The sequence below is a fragment of the Tachypleus tridentatus genome, chromosome 6, assembly GCF_004210375.1.
Source record: "Tachypleus tridentatus isolate NWPU-2018 chromosome 6, ASM421037v1, whole genome shotgun sequence".
Taxonomy (NCBI): Eukaryota; Metazoa; Arthropoda; class Merostomata; order Xiphosura; family Limulidae; genus Tachypleus; species Tachypleus tridentatus.
The window spans coordinates 51,939,509-51,964,224 of NC_134830.1; the positions used below are offsets into that span (position 1 = coordinate 51,939,509).

At 36.0% G+C, this 24,716-nt stretch overlaps 1 protein-coding gene across 1 annotated transcript in view; it reads left to right on the plus strand.

The window, feature by feature from the left end:
- Positions 1-24,716, plus strand: part of LOC143252496 (serine/threonine-protein kinase 17B-like) — a 35,805-nt gene that overhangs the window by 7,353 nt on the left and 3,736 nt on the right. The window contains exons 3-6 of the mRNA XM_076504719.1: positions 19,635-19,847; positions 20,140-20,278; positions 22,939-23,065; positions 23,358-23,406. Of these exons, the coding sequence (XP_076360834.1) occupies positions 19,635-19,847; positions 20,140-20,278; positions 22,939-23,065; positions 23,358-23,406 (528 nt within the window). The remainder of the gene's footprint in view (positions 1-19,634; positions 19,848-20,139; positions 20,279-22,938; positions 23,066-23,357; positions 23,407-24,716) is intronic.

A 24,716-nucleotide genomic window follows, 5' to 3' on the forward strand; every position in this document is an offset into this window, starting at 1 on the left:
TAATTTAGATAAATAGTCATCACAATGATATCTGGGATGGCAGAGCTAAAACATTTAAACTTTTATTTAGAGAAGTATTAGAGAATATTTGGTGAGGTGTTTAATATTACAGTAAAACCTGTCTAAGCCGGAAATATCAATATTTGGTAGCATTATCTTAAGATTTCTCTAATAAAAGGCCCTCTATGTCAGAACCTGCGTAACGTGGACGGAAAACTATTTTTCACCTACCTCATCTATCAACAAGTAGGATTAGAACCTGAGTAAGGCGGAAAAATGTTTTTGATTAAATATTAATTTCTCATTTAATTAATTATTTGTTTAGATATTAATAAATTATTATTTAATTAATAATTTTATTAAATATTAATAAATTGTCGGACATCTTGTTACAGAAAGTATTGGTTAAATATATTTTACTCGGTTCCGTACGATTCCGCCTTAGACAGGTTTTACTGTATTAGGGGTATCGATAATCTAGACACATGAAATTCGTTTGTGTTTAGCAGTGAAAATAACGGGACAAGGGGTATAAGTTCAAATTTTAGACACATGAAATTCGTTTGTGTTTAGCAGTGAAAATAACGGGACAATGGGGCATAAGTTCAAATTTTAGCAGTGTGGGAGTCGTCTACAGTTTAGACAGTATTACTTTTCAAACAGTGTGGTTGGGTTTTGGAATGAGCTGCCTTCAAGAGTGGTGGAGGCAGAAAATTTAACGGAGTTCAACAAAAGATTGTATAAATACGTGAGTAGTAAGGAGTGGTTACAGTTGGGAGTTGAAAGGGACATCTTTATGTCCCTTTAAAATTTTAAGAATTTATAAACCACCGAAAACCTGTAGTATAGAATGGGAATGGTAGAGTTTTTGCTGCTAAAACGCAAAGTGCAAAAGAAAAAAAGTGTAAAGTCAGTAGTGGGGCAGTTGGAATGTTCTTCATATTTTTCTATACGTGTTTCGTTTGTGACCAGGGTATCTAAAACAAATGAGCGTAAACAATTTTGTGTACGAGTATATTGTATTACAACACTGGTGAATATATTAACCAGCAGGAAAATTATAGGTGATCCAAAGTCGCTGTGAACGGAAAATATCAGAACTACGTTTTGACGTTAAGCGTTTTGTGTTAGTGTGACGTCACCGAAAATGAATTGCTTATGGAAATGGTTGATAATAGCTGTTTTTCCACACAAAATAGTCATATACTAAAATGATAATGATGTATTTATGATGGACATTTAGAAATTCCAAGGAGAGAGATATTTCTGTTTACTTAATAGTAATGTATAACAAAGGAATATTAATGGATTTGCGAACGTGCAGCAAGTCGTAACTCAGCCGTTCTAAACAGAATAAAGTGTCTTGTGTAAGAGGCAAAAGCCGTCTACGTTCCCCTGACAACCAGATGCAAAATAACCAAAATGGATCTCCACCTACAAAAGCAACTTAATTAACCTATATACATGTTGCTTCCACGTGGCGTATGTTCAACTGTCGCATACATCAGTTAGCTGAATAATGAGATGCATTTATACTGTTCTTCATAAAGACACGTTTATGAATTCCGTTGTGATTGTTGAAGTTTAAACAAGCGCTATGAAATCACTGTCCTGATACCCTAGACGAATTATGGAAAGCTAACACGGAAGAGTGATATGCTTTAAACGTGATAGTCTTCATCAGATAGATCGTGATCGAACGTGATGACATGGATTATAATAACGTTGTGATGTCCAAAACTGATTTTACACACACACACACACACACACACACACACACACACACACACACACACTATATATGTAGACTCTACTTCAATCTCGGATGCTAAGGTGTTTGTAATTTAAAAACACGTGCTCGCATTGTTAGTGGGGTTACAGTGTATAAGTCTAGGCCCTAGAACATGAACCTTATTATATAAAACAATGTAAAGCGTCTCCTTTTAAAATACCGAGAATTGAACGGATTACATTATCAACACGTGAAAAGGTTTATCTTAGTGTGAGAAAATTGACAATGTTTTATCCCGAGGCCCTCAGTATTGTATATATGAATAAATAAAATCGATGAGTGAATGAACCTTTACCAGTCTAATTGCGAGTATATTTATCATAAGAGACCCAGAACGTCGGAAATGTAATACTACTGTCGCTTTTTAGATGGGTAGTTCGTTCGTTCTGTGCACCAGAGGCCACTGAAACCGGAAGTACCGAACGCCACCCTGCCGCCGTTCCACAAAATCTGTTGTAATTGCACCTACACGTACCGTACAGTGGTATGCACGTGGCACGAGGCTGGGTGCAGCGTCCTAGGATTAGGTATGACGCTGGTATTACCTTTTAATTCCATTGACATGAATGTGCAGTGCACACGAGCAAACATGATGAACCTGTCCCACGAAAAGTTTCACATCCCAGCCCAAAATAACAGTGTTTCCTGTCGCTATGTCTTTGTGTTACAAACTTCTGTTTTATATATGATATATATTAGTATATTATTAGTAGTTGAAATTAAGCGTTTCGTATTAGGTAATAGAAAATATAAACATGTACATCAATATGTATAGTAACTAGTGCGAAAGAAACTTACCTTAATCTTATATCACCAAAATAAAGTGTGTCCAATGGACTGTGAAAACTATGTACTGAACTGGACCTTTTAACCTGGTGGGGAGTTGAATTAAAATTCAAGTGCGACAAAATGGAAAATACTGTACTTTAGTTAAAACTACTTGACTCTACGGGGGGTTGGATAGGGAGAAGTTCCCCTGTACAATCTCCCAGTTCAACACTGTTGTAGATTTTTTTTTTCTAGTACAGGAACTGGCCTTAGATGATCTCTCTAAGCACTTCAATAAAGCCTTAAGTATTCCTACGTATCTTAGGAATTTTACCGATCGACATCACGAGATGTAACAGCGCATTCGTCTTTACTTTCTCCAACAAGTATCTGGGGTTTAAGAACGGAAGTGTAATTAAGTTTTTAAATGCTTGTAAGTGTTTGAAGTGAAGTGTGCCGTTTTACTTTACTTGAATTTTTCTTCATTATTTTTATCACGTGATATAAATAACAATAAAACCATTTAATCGGAGTACTTTGCTGTAATAACGGCTGTTTATTCTATTATCTTCATTTCATACGGTTCATAAGCTGAGAAGCAGTAGGAATGTTCGAAAAGAAACATGAAATATGGACTTTTTTAAAAACAAGATACGTGTCTGTACTTTAATGCAGTAAAGGTACAAATCTCCGAGTCTGGTAAGTTTACAGCCGTACAGGGTTACGATCCAGGGCTCAATTCCTCGCGATGAACAGAGTGTAGATGAGGACATCGCGTAGATTACACTAAAACGTAACAACGAAAACGTTTCGTATTTGTGCGTGCGTGCGTGTGTGTATGTGTGTGATTGATTTCGGCGCTTGTTGAACAGTTTTACCCATGTTGGTTTTGATGGTGAAATAACCGGATCCGTTTTATAAAATCCCGTATTACGTCATGCTCATATATGGTTTGCAGTTTTTCCGTTGGAACGTGCCTAAATGACATCATTATTCCAGGACATTTAGGGCTGAGAAAAATGTTATACACGGGCTCGAGGTCAAGGGTGTAGGACTGTTCTCTTACCATCGAGATAAGTAAGAGGGGAACCCCCACAGACAAGTGTCTAACAGTCAGTAAATATCTGTTTTCATGTCTTCGTTCTGCTGTTAGCATTGTATCTATTTTTAATTTGCATTCAGTTGGATTCGGTTTCTTTAAGAGCTTTTTTTTCCTTCTCTGTTGGTTGCTGTCTGCAAAGTACTGTTGGGAAAACAAGCTAGTGGGGTGGGGGAAAGTTAGAATAATTTTTACGTGAGATAGGTTTTTATGGGTAATAAGTATTCGTTTTTTTAACAGTTGTACTAACTTGTTCAGTATAGTTTGATATTATTATTCTGTTGCGATGTTTATCTGTTTTGAATTTTTGCTCAAAGCTACACGAGGTCTATCTCTGCTAGACGTCCTTAATTTAGCAGTGTAAGACTAGAGGGAAAGCAGCTTGTCATCACCACCCACCGCCAACTCTTGGGCTCCTTTTTTAACAGCGAAAATTGGGATTGATCATAACATTATGACGCTCTCACGGCTGAGGGGGCGGGTATGTTTGGTGTGACGGGGATTCGAACCCGCGACTCTCGGATTACGAGTCGATTGCCTTATCCGCCTGGCCATGCCAGGCTATATGGGAGAGAAAGTAAAGTTATAACTAAATCGAGCTTCCTAGAAATTTACTTGTAAATGAAGATGCCTATTCAATCTGCAGTGGAGTGTTATGTGACAGTTAATTTAATTATTCGTTGGTGTGTGTGCGTGCGTGAGAGGTAAAAACTGCATATACAACTCAAAGTAAAATCCATAGTATTTGAAACTGCTTGCACGTTAACATGAAAAATTATGGACTAATCAAAACACGGATTTGATCCCTAAACGTTTAACAACGATCGTATTATTTTTATAGTATAATAAAATATGAGTTTTGATTAGTAAAATATGTTTAAAAGGGATATATGAACGCCGCAGACAAGTTGGTCTTAATTGTACCCGTTTTTTTCTCCGCGTCTTCTTAAACAACCCTTTATCCACAAGGGTACAGTACAAACGTTTCATGTCATAATACTACAGTTAATTACAAAGGAACAAACTTTGCGTTTGTCTAAAAAAAATAAGTTAATTATAAAGCCGCTGTCTCGAAGGTCATTGAACACTTAATAAAACATCATTTTGCACATTGAGGTGAAACACACATGACCTTTTGTGGTTAGTAATGTAAATTTCTTACGACTGAATAAATTTTAAATAGGCATTTCTTTGTTAAACTAATTTCCTCTTATTTGCCACTTATGATTGTTAATTTTTTTGTTGAACTTAATAAAGTAAGATATTTGTAAAATAGTTCAGAACACCATAAGTGTTTTTTTTATGCCAGCATTGGTATTAAGAACAGTCAGTAGAGGGCGAACCGTGTAACTTATGGATGGAGTATTTCTCACGCATGCGCAAGGAGTCACAGACAGAGCATACCACTTCTAATTTTCTTACTTTTATTATAAAGATTGTTTTGCATTATTAGCATAGAGTTCATGACTGACCAAAATCCTCTAAGTTGGCCCACCCTTGTGAGATATTATTAGGATTGCGGCCAATAATGTCATCAACAGCAAAGTTGGTAACCGTCTGATGAAACATTACATTCTAACGTTTATAAGCAGAAAAACAAGAAGAGTGTACCTATTAGCAATGTTGATGGCTAGCTTGATCTTAAGTTTCACTTTAAGTACAATAACTAGTGCTTATAAGGTTTTTAAAGGTCTGGCCATAACTTAGCAATTGTTTCTCAACTGAAAGATGTCATTGTGAAAGAGGTTCGGAGAAATCTTGCTCATCTTATACCATTACCAGAATGGACAATTTAACGAAATTGGTAGTGGCATCACTAAACAATTACTGTAGAGGCAGCGCTACCTGGTGTTCCTAAATAGCACCCTCTATTCTTCATGTTGTCTGACACACTACTTGCTTATTGGGGACCCTGCACGTACGATATTACGAATAGACTGTTTTAAAAATGTTTTTGATAAGCTTAATGCTTCCGTGCCAAACATGGTATCTGTATGTTTCAAATAATGTATAACTACTTTGTTTTGGACTTTTATAAAATTATAAAATATTACCTTTTTGTTATTAAACTAATCCATGCTTGAATGCACCAAGATGACTTAAGTATTTGAAGCTTCCAAAACATGTTTAGTAGATAAATCTTTTCTCTTCATCCTGCTGTGGTGACTCTAAAGTTTGTTTTTAAGCAGAGAGCAACATACTGGGTAATCTATGCTGTGCCCACCCCGGATATGGAAACCTCCAGTATTTGCTATTGATCATGTGATAGTTGCGGGGCGTTATTGCAACCCGATAGGTCAAAATATGGTGAGTTGTAAGGAAACTAATGGGTAAGGATGAGGTGAATAATAAAGGAACAAATCAGCCCGTCCTCCAAGCCTGGTAGGTGAGCATGTGCATTGTCCATCACAAGAAGGGCCTTGAGTGACAACTGTTTTTCCGTGAGGTAATTCTTTACACTTGGGGCAAACACTTTATGTACCCACTCCATAAACAATTGCCTGGTTACCCATGCTTTACTATTAGCCCTCCACATGACATTTAGTTTACTTTTCAGGACATTATTTTTCTTAAAAATCCTCGGGTTCTCAGAATGGTACACAAGTAAAGGTTTAAGTTTTAAGTCCCCACTTGCATTACTACATAACAACAGTTAGCCTGCCCTTCATTGGCTTGTGTCCTAGCAGTGACTTCTCCTCCTTGGTGATGTAGGCCCTCTTTGTCATTTTCTTCCAAAAAAGGCCTGTCTCATCACAGTTGAACACTTGTTGGGGAATAAAACCCTCAGCTTCTACATAGTCCTTAAATACTCTAACAAATTTATCAGCAGCGTCTTTGTTAGAACTGGCACCCTCCCCATGTCTCACCACACTATGTATGCCACTTCTCTTCCTAAAATTTTCAAACCACCCCCTACTAGCCTTAAAGGCATCACTTGTATCAGCACTCGTTCCAGGGGTGTTTTTCAGGAGGTCAGCATGCAACTGCTTTGCTTTCTCACAAATGATGGTCTCAGTAATGCTATCACCAGCTAACTGTTTTTCGTTTACCCAAATCAACAACAGTTTTTCTACCTCTTCCATTGTTTGTGATCTTTGTTTCGTAAGCACTGTCACTCCTTTTGCAACATCAGCTCCTTTGATGACCTCTTTATTTTTCAGTATGCTGCAGACTGTAGACTTTGCCATACCAAACTGTGTAGGAAGGTCAGACACGCGAACACCACTCTCATACTTCGCTATGAGATCTTTTTTCACCTCTATTGTGGCTCTAACAACTTTTATTTTTGGTGTGCTGCTTTCATTATCCTTCTTTGACCCCATAGTGGCTTATTTAATCAGAATATTTAGAAAAACGAGAACGTTCACATCAGATTTTAGCGGGGGTGTGGACTGAGCGACAGGTGCGGGTAAAATGTTTTGGGCAAGCTTGGAGTGGGCCGAAAACGGTTGAAGTGTCGTTCGGGTCATCAGTCGGATTATTTCGGGGGTTCGGGCCACGACAGCTTGGTTCGGGAACCGAATTTATGTTCGACAACCGAGACATTTTTTTCACAAACAATATGTTCGAAAACCGAATTGTTCGAGAAGGGAGTCGTTCGAGAACTGAGGTACCACTGTATATATAAAACTGGTGTTATCAGCATGAAGGTTACTTTGTTTCACCACACTGGAAACTCTAGTGTGTGTCTGTGTGTAAAACCGGTGTTATCAACATTGGTTCACCACATTGAAAACTCTAGTGTTTGTATATATAACCGGTGTTATCAACATGAAGGTTGTACTGTCAGTCGACCTTGTATCTTGGCAAGAATTCTGCCCCTGTGATGAAAAATGAAGATAATCGAGTTCCGCCTAGCAACTGACCTACATTACTTCAGGGAAGATTGGCCCCTTGACTCACGCTTTTTTTCTGCTATATATAAACCAGCTTGGTTTATTCTACTCCAGAATGATCGACCTGTAGATTGAATAAATATATATATACATATATAAAATTTTAAAACAACTTTTTGTGTCACGCACAAGATTATAAACTCAACATCTGCTGGTTATTACCCGAGGTTTGAGAATACTAGTCGTATTGTTTATACAGAGTTGACTGAATCCTTTAAGTTATACAGGGTGTTCGGAAAGTCACTGTGCGCTTATATATTTATTAACAGACAAAACTGCACAGTGACTTTCCGAACACCCTGTAGAATTACTATTAATAAAGGTGTCGACTGCGTGTGTGTGTGTAATCATAGTGCATGTACTTTAGTTCTAATCAGTTCTAATGGTTAGAGTAATCGATTCTCAATCTGCGGGTCGCAAGTTCGAATACCCATCACTGAACATAGTTATCCTTTCAGCAGTAAAAACGTTATGACGGGATGATTAAACCCACTAGTTGTTAGTAAAAAAAAAGCTGACAGTGGGTGGTGTTAACTAGTTGTCTTCCCTTCAGCCTATCACTGCTAAATGCAGATATGGTTAGCTCAAATATCCCTCGAGTAGCTTTGCGCGATATTCAAACCCAACCTAACCACATCAGTTATTTCTGTTGGCTGTTTTACGAACATTAACCATTGTGTACTGTGGTTCATATCAGTTCTGTTTGATTATCTTAACAACAGTAATCACGTGTGTACTCAGTTCATTGACATTTATGTTTCAAATTCCCCCTCTTTATCTCGACTGTATTCGTGAAAGTTAATCTTAGTTTGAAAAATGTGTTAAATAATACATTTTATATACCTTCGTTGAACCAATGTAAAGAAGTTTCGTAAAAATATACAATTATCATACATAACTAAAGAACGTCGTATTTGTTGGAAGAATTCGTCACAGCTAGTAGCTGTCTTCATTGTTTATCTTTGGAATGTCGTTTAGTTGTTCAGTTAGACAGGGATTTCCTGTTTAGCCCCAGTCACTTCTTTTTTCTTTCTTTTTTGTTATATAGTGTCTGCTACAGTTGTGTGGGCACATTTTTAGAGTAGTAATTTATCGTACAAGTTTTATTAATTTAATACAAAAAGGTTTGTTCACAATAACAATAACAATTTTTTACGACTCAAATGTTTAGGCTTAATGATTTCTTTTAAGGGGCATTGTGTTACTATGTTAAGAGTAGAAAACAAACAGTTTTTTGTTTTTTTTGCCACGATTGAAGGCAAAATATTTAGTTTTACTCAGAACCGATCAGTTTCGGTAACACCGTCATCAGCTACATTGTAGACACTAGCCCTGATGACGGTTATTGTGTCACCTATACTAGTCTTCTCTAACTAATAATAAGTATAACATAAAAAAAATTAAATCTTAAATAAGTTTCTGTGGTTTTGGCTTTCTTGTTTCTATACTTTGTAGCATTAATGTTTTTATATTACGACAGCTAACTAGGTAAAGTTTGTATCGTATCGATCACATTGTTTTATTATACTTGGTTGTTTCTTTTGTATTAGGTGTATTTTATGGACTAGCAATAAATACCAAACTTTTATATCTAAACTGTATCTCTGTCATCCTACCCTCAAATCTAATTATGTACATAATAGTGCACCGTTCGTTTTATAACTATACAACAGTTCTGTGAAAGAATTAAAGCTACAACATTAATCTTTTTTTTTCTCCACTCTTACATAGAAAAGTCCGTTTATCTACTCGGATGAAAATTCTTTGAGATTTTGAGCTACTCTATAAACACACACGCAGCAATTTAGGCGGTTTTTTAAGTACAATAGGTTTGTTTTGTTTAGTCAATACTGTGAAATAGTTATTGTTAGTGTTCAGACATTTTAAAGGTGTTTTTTGAACGGGCGATTGTTATGGGGTCATTAAGGACTACTGTATATATCAATATTTTACTTTTCATTATGAAAGTGTAAGCTTAATATTCGTTGTAATATCTGTGGTACAGGTAATTTGACCAGCTGAGGGCGGGGATTGGGCGAAAAGCCTCGCCTTCATTAGACATATCAGATATAACATGTTTCTTTACTGACATTCAAGCCCAGCGTGGCCAGGTGGTTAAGGCGCTCAACTTGTAATCTGAGGGTCGTGGGTTCGAATCCTGGTCGCACCAAACATGCTCGCCCTTTCAGTCGTGAAGGCATTATAATGTGACGGTCAATCCCACTGTTCGTTGGTAAAAGAGTAACCCAAGGGTTGGCGGTGGGTGGTGATGACTAGCTGCCTTTCCTCTAATCTTACACTGCTAAATTAGGGACGGCTAGCGCAGATAACCCTCGTGTAACTTTGCGCGAAATTCAAAAATAAACAAACGATACTTTCACTCTTTGATTCTTAGATTATGCTCATGGTAGCCCCTTAGTGCACACAGCGGAAAGTCTGCGGGCTCACACAACTAGAAATCAGGTTTCAATACCCGTGGTGTGCAGAGCACAGATAACCTATTGTGCAGCTTTGTGCTTAATTCCAAACAAACAAACAGTACTTATGGTATATGTATACTAACACCATTGTTAGTGAAATGTGTTTTGTTACTGAAGTACTGTTTTAGCCCGATTCACTATTTTAGAACTATGTTCTTGTATAGTAGCATTGTTGCTAAAATTCTTAAGTGTTTCGTTAGGTGACCTTAACAACAACCAAGTAAAGTTGTCTACATATGTAAGTATAAATTACGCATCTCGCACATAAAATTATGTTTCTTTAAATAAGTGGAGGGAGAGGCTAGAACATGTTAAAGATATTTGGTTTTAGGGAGTATAGTACATTGTAAATAATTATTTAAGTAGTAACAATGCAAGGGGGCCTGGCATGGCCTAGCGCGTTAAGGCGTGCACTTCGTAATCTGAGGGTCGCGGGTTCGCGCCCGCGTCGCGCCAAACATGCTCGCCCTCCCAGCCGTGGGGGGCGTTATAATGTGATGGTCAATCCCACTATTCTTTGGTAAAAGAGTAGCCCAAGAGTTGGCGGTGGGTGGTGATGACTAGCTGCTTTCCCTCTAGTCTTGCACTGCTAAATTAAGGACGGCTAGCACAGATAGCCCTCGAGTTGCTTTGTGCGAAATTCCAAAACAAACAAACAATACAATGCAAGGCCAACAGTAACTATTTAAGTTATTAGTTGTTGCTGACTGTAAAGAGAAAAATGTAACCGACGACGTCACCAAATACAGTTGTATTTAATACAATTTGTAAAACGATCTGTATGTGATAAGGGTGAGAAGTACTTCATTAATGTACCCCAGGAACAAAGATTTTTATCTGACGCGTGTACGCTGATTTGGTTGTTTGGCATTCTATGAAGTATCTGTATATTAAGTCGGCGACTTAAGTGGTAAGTCTTTGGCGTTGTTTGATGTCACTTCGTTTGGAAATAGGCACCTATATGAACACCGCAAGAGGTCGTTTCAGAATTGTCATAGTTCGCTTTTTTTTTTTCCGCATACGAAAATTCATGTCTATATCACCACCGCAAGGATCTGTTTCATATCTTTCGTGCAAAGTCTTATAAAGGTCCATCTGCGCATAGCCGTGTATAATACTGAACTTAAAGATGAGGGAAGGGTGATAACCATAAACATCCACCGCTAACTCTTAGGATTCTCTTGTCTGAATGGTCAGTGGGATTTGTCCGTCAGTCTGATAATAGACACACACACAGCCCCTAAGTGCGAAGTGTTTTGTGTGTGGCTGTAAACTATGAGCCCTCGAGTTGGCAAAATGTTTCATTAGCATGTGATGATTGATGGTTCTAAGCCCAGTGGTGTCCTGCAAAGATCCTCTAAGTGGTTCATAGGCTGTTCAAAAATTTAAGTTTCGTTCAAACTAAGGCCATTCTCATGTTAATCCAGATGAATATTTTTGTGGTGGCAAGGGAAAGTGGGTGGGGTAGATCAGGAAGTAGTCTGTGGGGTCTTTTACCCCAGCTAAATGGTTAACAGAGGAAGAAGTTTGAAAATCATTTCCTAAAAATATGACTAAATTCAGGTATTTATTTTTGATGTTTGAGCACTGACGGTTGGGGACAGTGAAGTTTTGGAGGGAGAGTGACTGTTTGGACATGAAAACTAACATTGCAAAAGTCCTCCACAATGCGTACACTTAGATTCTTAGAGCTCTCAAGAGTCGCTCCACGCATTTCCTTGATATTTGACAAGACATTGTTCACCATCAACTAGTTATGAACATTTTTAAAATTACTTCCCGTTGATTTTTTCCACGTAATTTGTTTCGCTGGTACTTCATTCTACTCGTATTTCTTTATTATTATTGTTTTACAATTTGATGTAATTATATTATTTCTTCCAAGTGTGTTTGTTGATTTTTATATAAAAAAAATGTATAATCGAGGACACCCTTTGTGAACTGATAACTTAAAAAAACATTTTTTTTTTCATAGTCGCATGTATAATAGTTAGATGAAAAGGAAATTACTTTGCATAGACTTTCCACACTCCCTCCCTTTAACCACACCTTCGAGGGAGAGGCTAGAAAAATCCATGATACTGATTTTTTGTTTGGCGATTTGTACCGGTTATATGCAAGTTTCAAGGTCGCAGGAAGATTTATACTGGTTTAAACGATAAGAGATTGGTGCGACGGTTGTTATTAGCTGAAAATACATGTGGTTTGGTGTAGGCGGGGAATCATTTTTGAAGGGTTATTATTATACTGAAAGTGAAGAAACCAAAATGTAAACACCGCGAACCAAAGAAAGACATGAGAAACATTAAAATCACGAAGTATTGTATAGTTTTGTTCATTCAATGTTATTCAAAATATCTGTTCGTCTCGATATGTCTTTTTACACGAAATCAGTTGTTTGCGAAGTAGGCGCAGCACGGCCAGGTGATTAGGCCGCTCGATACGTAATCTGAGTGGTGCGGGTTCGAATCCATGTCACAAACACTCTTGTCCTTTCAGCGGTGGGAGCGTTATAATGTGACGGTCAATCCCACTATTCGTTGTTAAAAGAGTAGCTCAAGAGTTTGCAGTGGGTGGTAATGACTAACTGCCTTCTCTCTAGTTTTACACTGTTAAATTAGGGACAGCTAGCGCAGATATCTCTCGTATAGCTTTGTAAAAACAAACAGACGTTTGCCAAGTAAGTCGTGATGACATGGAAGAAGGCTGTTAGGATATTATTAGCGAAATTTTGTGTCACATACTCGTGGCAATTGACGAGATAAACTTAGAGCTCTGATAATGTTTTAATGTATGTACTTTCCTTTCTGTAGCGGTAAATACATGTATATTCGCAAAGGCCAGATTTTACTCATTTGTAATTAATAGGTGGGGTGAAACAGATCACAAGATCAATCCCATATTAGACAACACTAAGATATGTTCTTGCATGTTCCAATGGGCGAGATGAGAGTAGTGTCTTAGGTAATGACGCATAAAGGAAAACTGGAATATCTAATACATCTTGTCATAGTACTTAAGTGTTGGCCTAGTTGTTTGTTCCTACCTTACTGACACTGGTATAATGTTTGAACAAAGGACACGTGGCAAAGCTGGGATGATATTAGCTAAAGGTGCACATTTAGGTTTAAGAGGCTAAAATGACGTTTTATTTGTAGGTATAAAAATGACACTTGAAAGAACGTGGTTAATAATACTGTTTTATTTTTCCATTGTTCACAAAGTGGGACATATTTGTGGCAACATGTGGTTCTTATTTACAAAATATGCTCGTGTCACGTGACTGTAGCACGCGTGTTAATATTGGACTTTGAAAGAAAGAACTAAATTATGAATTTACGATCTTGGCTGTGTTAAGTAGGTTTACTTGTCTCTTGAAACATACCTACACACTTTACATTGTTCACAGTACTTGGTTGGAATGAATGATTTCGTGGGTGGGAAGGTAAATGCTTATAACGTTCTAAATAACAATCGAGTATCAACTTAACTCTAGGTCTTGTCGCTTCTTTTAAACAAAGGAGTTGTTGACTGGATGTATATTTGGTGTTAATGTGATTTCTTATGTGTATATAAATGGAACTACTGATCAACTTGCACATCAAAACGATCTATCAAATTGACTACATACACTAGAACATATTAAATAACTGGAGGTATAATTATCCGAATTTTATCGTAAGATGTTTAAGTTGCTGACGTCAGTATTTTAAAGAAGAATATGAAGATATGAAGTGCACTTGTATTTAGGGTTATGGAAGATATTCGTTCCATAGCTGACATCTAGAAGACCAGTACTTAATCGCGAACCATATGACCAATCAAACGTGTCACTAAATCAGTTACGTGTAAACCACACCATTGCATTCCTTCGTTTCTCACATTCCAGGTTTTATTTTTTACTGACCCCAATCAGGACAGCGACAGATGTGGTGGCCAGTTATTTACATAACTGAAGATCTCCAACAGAGATGGCGCCAACAGCGTTTTGGTCTAGCTGTTTTTAAAGATCTATTTTTTGAAGAGGTGCGCCTAGTGAATGTTCCTTAAAAATAAGGGTGTCCGGTATGCATCATATTTTGAAACGTTACATACGAAGCGCACACGTCTTGTTACTGGAACGAACAACTATTATTTTTCCAGTGTTCAGAAACAAACTCTTTACATTTGATGGACTGAACACTTCCTGTGCTTTAATTTAAGCTTTTACTCACTTCAAGAAACGAAGGTCTTTAAGTGACGTAAGAGTAACGACACTGTTTACGACTTTTTAAAACACTTTTTGTGTTTTATAATAAACAATGTCGTTAAAGGTACAAAGATCCTAAAGAGGATATTTAATGTCTTACTGTTTACATTACAAGTACTAAAATAAGTCTCTAGTGTAACTTTTTGCCACAACGTTAATCAAACTAAAAGAAATAAAAGTAACACTTGAAAAAATATATACATTTATACTTTTGTTCCATACATGAAATATCCTGGAACCGTGAATTCTGTAAGAGAAACAACGATTAAAAAACATCAACTTGACCTACGTAAACTATAGGAATATGGATTTTAGATTAAACGTCAATTAAACGTTTTAGATATGGTCAAGACACTGTGTATAGAAGCTTGTATACTGGTCACCAGATATTAAAATACGGACTTGAGAAACGAACCGTTTAAAACTTTCTTGTCGCAAACCAAACTACTGAATATCGCAAGTTATTCATGCGACCACGTGATTCGATACAAGAAACTCGTGAAAACAAAACAAAAACCCAAGCATCCGCTCTGCAGTGGTGTTGAGCGCGGGTCAACAAACATATATATTTCTTTTTCTCGAAATTTCATTTCATCCATCAAGTAAGTGTAGAAAGCAACGTCTCCAGATAAAGGAAAAAACTACGATGTTTCAGTTTTTATATTCCACATACTTAGTAATTAATGAAAGAAGGCCTGAATTTCTCGGATGTAATATTTTATTCGTGAATAAACAGTGCTTTATAGATTAAGTTGAATGACAGAGACCCCTTTGTTTGTCTCTTTGCATAAAATTAATAATGATTTAAAGGTTGGAAAGTCTGGTCGTGCTTTTTGGCCCCCGGTGGAACAGTGATAAATTTATGTACCTTCAACATTAAAATCCGTGGTTCAATTCTCCACGGTGGACACAGTGTGGCTTTGCTTCTAGAATAAACACATACATAGAAGTTAATGCATACATTATGCAGTATGAACCATTGTTTCTAGCTTAGCATAAGCCTAATCGGTTAGATATTTGCGTTGTATAACTCGGGTATCGAATTACAAAAACGTTACAAAAATATTTTTTAGGCAAAGTTCGTCTTGAAATGTTAGCATAACTAGTTTTATTTCCCTATATTTGTTTCATATTATTGAATCACTTAAATGTTAGGCTTGACACACACAGCGATACTTATCACTTAACGAGCTCGTGTGATAGAGTTAGTAGTTTAGCTCGTATTAAAACGTTTCACGTTGTAATGGAATATTTGGAAACATGATTTGCCGTTCTGGTTTTATTGTCATGGACCATTGCACGAGCATGGTTTAAATGATATGTACTGAGCAATATTACCAGAAGAAAATCTGTTGGTCACAGTGATTGTTGGCCTAATTTTCTATAAACGGCTTTCCAAAGAAATTCGTACTTCTATGCTGGTATATTAGTAGTATAATTGGAATACAGATACATCTGTAATCAAACCTACGTATAGTTGTTTGGGTTTGGTGGGTGAATGATCAGTGGGAACTCCCTAAGAAATGGGTGTCACAAGGTGGAGTCGTCGTGTTACTTTCAAAAGCACTGAAACGTTTATTAGGAAGCTATAAGAATCGGTTTTAACTTTATGTAAATAGATACGTGCATCCCCAAGACTGTTAACACGTTAAACTGTTTACCAATACAACGCTTTAATGACGTTGGTATACCTATCCCCAGGACTACGAACACACTGAACTGTTTACACCAATACGCGTTGCTGACGTGGGTGTACATATCCCCCAAACTGTGAATCAGTTGTTCATCTTTTCATCAAGTTTCGTAATTATGAAGTTTGATTTTCCTGCAAAGAGTATTCACATAATTTTTTAGTATTCAATATAGATACCGTCAGTTCCACAAAATAAGGAATCGTGTTCATTTATAAAATTAAACAAAACATAAACTCCTCACGGATTTTCTTTTACACTGTGTGTAATCCGATAAACACTATACTTGTACTGACATTAAAATATTTTTACCCTTCAAGCATAGAAGAAATTGCAGTAATACTATGCTCCGTGGCTTTTTACAAAATGCTGTCACACATGACACTTGATACCAATAAGTTTCAAATCCAGTTTAAGATGGATTAGAGATTTGTGCAGTATAGTCGTTAATATCTGGTGTAACCGTTGGGTATTTTCTTGATTATTAATTACGTTTGTTTAAGAAATGCTTGTTCACGAGTCTCTGTTCGTAAACGTGCTAGTTAACAACTACATTAAGAATGCCCACTAGTATTCTAGTTCACTACAAATTCCGAACGGGGGCGCTTGAAAATTTGGTTGAAATTTTGAGGTTAATGATTTTCTTGTGATCGTTTTCTCGATTTTAAAGTAGAAATTTTCGACGATGACCTGATTAACCGATGTGAACGACCCTCTCCTGTGTGACGTGTCCCACATATTGCTTTTATGGTTGAAAATAACGAGTTAGAGGCAGTGTTGTATTGGGAGTGAGAAATATTTAATTATTACTATACTCGCTGATCTCGTGAGATTTCAAATTAGAATGGTCGTCTCACTACAGAAAGTGATAGTGCAAGAATATTTACGGTTTTTTTTTTTTACCATATTTGTGCTTAATCAGTTGCCACCTGAAGTCAAAGAAAATGATAAAGGATGGAGTGGACATTTTCCCATAGTTGGGGCACAAAGTCACAGCAGGATGCGATTGTAGTAACGAAATTGGACCCAGAATTGGCTAAAGGAAAAGCGCGTCAGAAGCTCTACTCCTTTGGGAAGCTCCAACATCAAGAATATATTTTAACAACGGGTGCAATAAAGGGACAGTGAAGAAGACTGGTTATCGGAGGCCTTTTATTTAAAGTAGGAGGAAGAAAACAGAAGACTCGGTGTGCATGGGACAACATGGAGTGTTGAGGATGATTTGCAATGGTGGAGGCTTAGAAGAAGACAGAGATCTGTGGTTTAAATCATGTTTGTTCATATCTCTGCAACGATTCAATGTTTCAAAGTTATACACTGAAGCCTAAAACATTCTCCATTAATACATACCGTTCTTATTGTACTAAAATATAAAAGCGGTTGGTTAGCACGAAAAACTTGTTATTTTAACATCTTTAAGATTAAAATAGCTCAGAGTGATGACAACCCTTGTCCAGCCCTCACTAGATGATAACAGTACTTCCTGAGTACTCTTTCACCTTTCACCAGTAGTCGCTGTTTTCATTATCCCGTGCCCTCCAAGGGCACACAACAAACATATTTTATGAAGCCCGTTGCAATCATAAATTCGTCACAACATTATTTTTTTTATTTACTTCACTTGCCATATTTATCTGGTGCCATTTTCTTCTAGTCTGTAAATGGATGTCCATCAGGAGTAATTGTCATCCTAACAGATCCATTCATTGCAAACTACTCTTCAGTGCACGTACCCTAGTTGTTCAACGGTACGTTTAAGAGCTTACGTTAAAAAGTGGGTTTCAATACCCGCTGTGAGCAGAAATACCGATACCCCATTGTGCTAAACTTGACAATAAACAAACCTAAATGAACCGAGTTAGATACTTAACACTGCACTGTTTATTCTCTCATTGCAAACAATTAAAGATCGGCAAGGATAAATCTGGAGGAAACTTATTTTACTGAGATATTTTATGTCAAAAATATCCCCATTCTTCCGATTTAAAGAACTTGGTTGAAGAAACTACCTTTTTTAACATATTCATGAAAATAACCAAAACCAGGAAATACACTCATGAAGAGCCTTTGTTAGATATATCTGTGTTGAAGAAGGCATATAATCATTTTATCAGTTAATTACGAGCTCGTTTTCTCGAATTGTACAAACGTATAATATTCAGTGTCAGCTGGATATTATATATACATGTGTGTTACATGAGTATGAATTTTAAATACCCTTCAGTCTTGATAGTTTCAATTTCATGGCAACACTTTTTTCTTCCAATTCCAAAAATGATATTGACTGATATAAGATCCTTTTTATAACGAGTGAATATTAAGCCTATAAATCATTAGTATCAAGAGGATTGCTTAAGCCGCTGGTTTCTTAACACTAGTCTTTTGGACAGGATTGTTCAAAATATGGAATTGTCGACGGTCACTACAAATTTACTGAACCCTTACTCTCACTAGAGTAGACGACGTGTATAAAAATGTTGTATTCAGTTGTGTTTTTTGTAAAAATAATTGTTTGTCTATTGCAGTATGGTATAAAGTAGACCCCCCCCCAAAAAAAAAAAAAAAAATTCTCGTGAGCAACCCTAAGGGTCCTCACGTCTCCGGTGTTCCTGGTGAAAGTTAGCCAGCCTCCTCTAGGAAAGATCGTGCAGCGCGTGTACGTGCAGGTGTTGCTTGAAATCCTTCTGTCCACGACCTGACTTTTGCCAAAGGACCCGTCCCCTGCTCGTGACCCGTTGGGTCATTATTGGAAATGTCCTAGGGCAATGGCCAAGCTGGTACTCTTACGTTACATGTTTGATATTGTAGCTACTAAAGTATCTAGAACACTGTTATAACACGTCTTAATCATAAGGTTCATTGTCTTGTAGGTTGGCTTAGAAACTATAAATGCGTTCCATCTTCAAATTCCACCTTTCTGGAGCTTTTCCTTGTACCTTTCCACTTATGTGTGGCTTCATCATTATTATTACAACTGCACGTTGGTTTGTGTGCTAAGTTATTATGGATATTAAACAAATGTCTTATGCATGTATATTTTATTCGTGACCATCCTTCTGCTATTACCTATGGTTGTCTTGAAAATGCGTGTATCAGTGAAAGGCTGGGATATCGATGTTTGCTCATGTTTCTGTACAGGTACCTTGTTTAAGAGTTAAACACACTGTTGTTACAAATTACGTAGAGGTATCTTAACACTGAGATAAGATATGTAGGATTTTCATACAGTTTCAGGCCGTTTATACAGAGAGGTTTGATCTGTTGACATTTGTGAGGTACTCAGTATTTTCAAACTCTTTTTACACGTGAAAGTTTTCAAGCAGTCACCAAATAATTCGTAACTTTACAGACCCAGACTGTGTCCACGCCCACAATCTTCAAAAGATTTCTGAACAGTTATGTAGCAGTATTAGATGCCATATTTTGAAGTTGAGTCTAAAGACATGAGTGAAAATAAAGAATTAAACTCACTATATTACCTCTACTGTATTTAATGCCCAAGGAGCATTTTGCTCAGTACCAGAACTCATTGGGGTGGCTGGGATGAGACAGATAATAGTGACCTACTCTTTATTTAAATTTAAGTCGTTTAAAAATAATACTTCTAGGCAAGAATTGATAACAAGTTTTTTTCTAATGTCTGATTGTGTTCGTCCTAGGGGTAAGTTTGCAACTGTTCGTCGCTGCAGAAACAATGAAACTGGTGTGGAATACGCAGCGAAGTGTATACGGAAACGACGAAGAACAACAGATGTTCGACACGAAATAATGCACGAAATGTTTGTATTAAAACAGAGTGAACACTGTCCACGTATCATACGTCTTCACGAAGTGTATGAATCATCGACGGAAGTTATTCTTGTATTGGAAATGTAAGTTGTGTTTCAACGAGATATGGACTTTTAACAGGATTACTCGTTAAAATAACTATAAATTGTGTTTTAATAGGATATGGACTTTTAACTCGATTATTATTTGAAATATATTGTATTGTTAAGCCCTACCTTGACACTTGCCCATTAAAATAATAAAACAGTTAGTATTATAATAATTAACACACTGTTTTTATATGCAAATTCAGTGTGTTTAGTTGAATGACTTTTTAAGTGCAAAAATATTAATATTTTTCCGAAACTACAAACCACGTTTGGATTATTTTTTTAGGGCAATAGGTGGCGAACTTCATCGGGTTTTGGAAGACCATGAAGTGATATCTGAAAAGGAGGCAGCTCGTTTGATGCGCCAAATTCTTGAGGGCGTGACCTTTCTGCACGAACGTAATATAGCACATTTAGATATTAAGGTAGGATTTTCAAACTTAATAATCGAAACAAACTCCATTTTACATGGAATTGTGTGGTGTTTTGTTCAAACACCTAACATTAATTTTACAACCTCAACAGCGAGTAAAATGCATTAAAAAGTTAAGGTTTATTGTTACATTTCACTCTTTTTATGGTAGTTTTTTTCTGGGTTATTATATTTTTATGATACATATATTGCACTTTGGGATTGGTCATAAAGTTTGTACACAGGTCTACCGTGTTTCTCCGAAAATAAGACAGGGCTTATATTAATTTTCACTCCAAAATATGACACTAGGCCTTATTTTCGCGGATGTCTTATTTTGATGTATTAAAAAAATGAAGTTACAAAGTAAAACTATTAAATTTACCATTTAAAATAAACTATTATTAAACTATTAAACTAACTGATTAATACTTAAACAAACTAATTAACTAACTATTAAACTAATTAATAAATTAATTTTTTTATTTCTTTCCTCTTCCTGCCACTCTTAACTAGGGCTTATTTTAAGGGTAGGGCTTATATTAAAACTATCCCCATAAATCACACTAGGTCTTATTTTATTGGTAGGTCTTATTATCGGAGAAACACGGTATGTCTCAACTTTTTTTTAAGTGGGATGGGTGGGGCAATAAGACACATGATGATAATGGGGCCAAATCTAAATTTGTTTATTAATGGATAATATTAGTTGGGGGGAGATTTCAGGGGTGTTCTCCCTGCTAACGCGAGTACCGTTGTGCTCAAGGTACACTTGAGTTTTTAACTCGTGTCAACAAAATACATATTTGTAAATATTCATTGATAGAATTATTCATATTCGCATGTGTATTTTTAGTTTTCATTATTTCTGTTGCATTATTCATAGCTCAACACGAAAATAAACAAAATAACAACGTGCGTGGTGTCGGGGGATTACGAAACGTACCATACCGATTTAGTGCGTGGAAGGGTTTCTTCTCTTGACACACTTACCAACGAAATTCTCCGTAAGAGAATTTCATGGCCCTACATTTCCACTCTGTCAAACTGGCTAAATCACTGTAGAGAAATTATGCTAGTGACACGTTAAAGTTTTTTCGTCACTCAACCCATGAAGATAAACCGTGGGTTATACGATTTCTTGTTTTGAATCTTATCTTTTTTTCTTTCTTTATCAATAGTGGGCACTAGTCTCTCTCCCCTTTTTATGTGTTAGGCCTAACGATAAGTAAACCGTATAGGCGAGGGCTAATACCAAGCCTGTTAATTAATTCTATACAACAAACGGACTAATTAATAGTCTTTTACACAACGTGTAGAGTGGTGAAATTAATTTTATACAATAAAGAGTCTAGAAATACTTATAAAGTGTCTTATTTGTTTGAAGTTTGTCGTTTTTGCACGATACTAATAAAAGACTGGATATTTACCTCGATAGTTAGGCTAATGAAAGATAGCATAGACAATTTTGTTTTCTACTGTACAAATATTGTTAAGCATCTATTAGTTAGTGCATTTCATCTTTCTGGAATTTTTCATTGAATATTGTTATTTGCATAGTTTGTAGGGAGTTAATTTTCATTAGATGTGCTATACAACATGAACATTAATCGTTTTTGGTTTTCGTGTGATTTCATATTGCAAGAGTTAATTAATCGGCTCCAAGCAACACCATTAGCCTTGGCGCCAACCTATTTAAGAATTACTGCTTAGAAAACACTGTATAACTTGTTTCCACACTTTGGTCGGTCACGTGGGCCTAAGATGCTTGTCATGAGCGGATGGAAGTTGGTCGTTTCTCTTTTTTGTTGTTGTTTTGAATACAAGAAGTTTCTCATCAATGAGGCCCTTGTTTATGTACATTAGGTACACGAATCACGAGATGGGGCACGTGGTGGAATGTAGACTTGAAGACTTAGGCCTGCAAGCGCTGTAAAAATAATGTCAATTGTTTTTGTCGTATAACAGACTTCCTGCCTTAAATTTTTCGTTTATTTTCTCATATTTAATAGAATGATATTTTTTATTATTTAACCTATCAGTTATCCTATACTTGCTTAATTCAATACAACAATTTTTGGTTATTATACTTTACTGTATCATGCCTATACGTATTTAATATAGCAGTATTTCATGACTAATGCAATATATATATATAGCATATTTATTTAATGTAAAAATATTTTTTATTATTACTTACTTTAAAGTACTGCAGTTATTTTATATATGTTTACATGGCTTATATCATGGTATTGTTGCGCTGGTATTAGGCTTAGCTGCTATGGTTATGTGTGTAAGAACATTAAACCTGTACACTTTCAATTTAAAAGCTGTAACTTGTAATATCTTCCAGGAACACTTCGTGAAATGCGATTCAGATCTCGAGGATATTCTTTTGTACCTGATATGAGTGCATAACAATACATTTTTTAAAATTTTAAAACAACAGCGTATCTTTTAATTAAAGCTGATTTGTATATTATTGTTTATTTAAAATTCTGAAACCATTATTGCAATTAATAAGGAACCATTTACCAGTTCCTCAATTAACCTTTGTTCTTTTGCTCATTTGTTTTCTTGCACAACTTACAACGTATTAGATGAATATTATTTGTGTACAAACACTTTACACATTTGTGTTCAATAAGTGTAAACATTCATTTGTTATTTCAGCCACAGAATTTATTGCTTACAAATACGTTTCCTCAGTGTGATGTGAAATTGTGTGATTTTGGAATTTCTCGCTTGATATCAAAAGGAACCGAGATTCGAGAGATTCTTGGAACACCTGATTATGTTTGTAAGTTGAATATTTACTGATATTTAATACCTTTTTAAAAAATATCTTGTTAAGGCTTTCACCATTAATATTTTTGCCACTGTAATAAAGTACTGAATTTTTTTATGGTTTAAATTTTTTTTATTAAAAACTACTGATAACAGAAATATTACTTCTTTGTGCTTAAGCCTACTAAAACATAAATTGTGTTCTGTAGAATCAGTTATGACACTGTTTTGCTACAGTTTTTTTTCATTTACTTTATGCACTAATCAGATTATGTGATTCCTAATTATATCTTTTGCTTTTTCAGCACCAGAAATACTTCAGTATGAACCTATTTCTCTAGCTACAGATATGTGGTAAGTTTGGTGACTTGTTTATTTTAAGTTAATATTTTAATAGAAATTCCTTACACATTTAATTACCTGAAGTAGCGAGGCATCCTTCCCAGAAGGAGATGTCATGTTTTACCCGCTAGGACCCATATTAATAAGTATTGGACTAGTGTTAAATGTAACCAACATGGATCTTTTACTAAATTTTCTCACTAACCATTGATACACTCTTGATGAAACAGACATCCATTCCACTTTAAAATTTATTTAGATTTCATAGTTTGTCCATGAGGCAACATTCCAAACCAACCATTGCCATATCAGTTTGCTGAAAGAAACATGACCCATTCACACAGAATTCCTCTGATGCAGGTAATGGGGCATTGTGTATAGTGTCACCAAATGGTTACCTTGGCCACCAACAATTAATTGAATATGTAAATTAGGCCCAAGAATTATCTTGTCATACTTAACTACTAAGCCCAAACAATTGTAACATCTAATTATACTTTACTATTAGGTCCATGCAATGATACTAACCTGCTACATTTCACTGTTGGGCTTAAACAATCATACTAACCTGCTACACTTTGCTGTTAGGACCAGAAACTCAGAGTAATCTGCTATACTTCACTGTTAGGGCCAGAAGCTTGGACTAACCTACAATACTTCACTTCTAGGCCCAAACTAGTGTACCTCACTACACTTCATTACTTGTCTGAAACAATATGTTTCATAGTTTTGAGTGGCAAAACACTGCTTGATATTAAGTGTGTGAACCATTACTCTTATCTCTTTCTCAGTATGATACTTAAAGTGTATTTTATGAGACTAGGCAGGCTGACACACACACACACACACACACACACACACACACACACACACGGATCACAGATTTTGATGTAATAATCATTCTACTTTGAAAATCAGTTATGACATCTTGACTTCAACAGGCTATCTGTAATGGTATGTAATCTTTATAAACCCTCTACAGAGCAGTGCACCATGTAATTTATATACAGAGTAATAGGACTGATCTGTTTTGTTAATGTATTGCATAAACAACATACTGTGATGTTATCACATTATTATATCTTTATTATGTTCCAGCCTCAATAATGTGTTGTGTATTAGGTAAAATTTATTTTTGAAAAAGTAACAAATCTAATAGTAAACTTATTATTATTGTAGTCTGTTTCATTTAGTCTTTGTCAAGGGTTTATAAAAAAAATCAAGCTTGAGTCAGTTTTAGCAGTAATGATGAATGTTTCTTCTAATATTTTTCTATTCATGTGAAGAATGAATTTTTTCATGTGCACCAGTGTAAAGGCAAC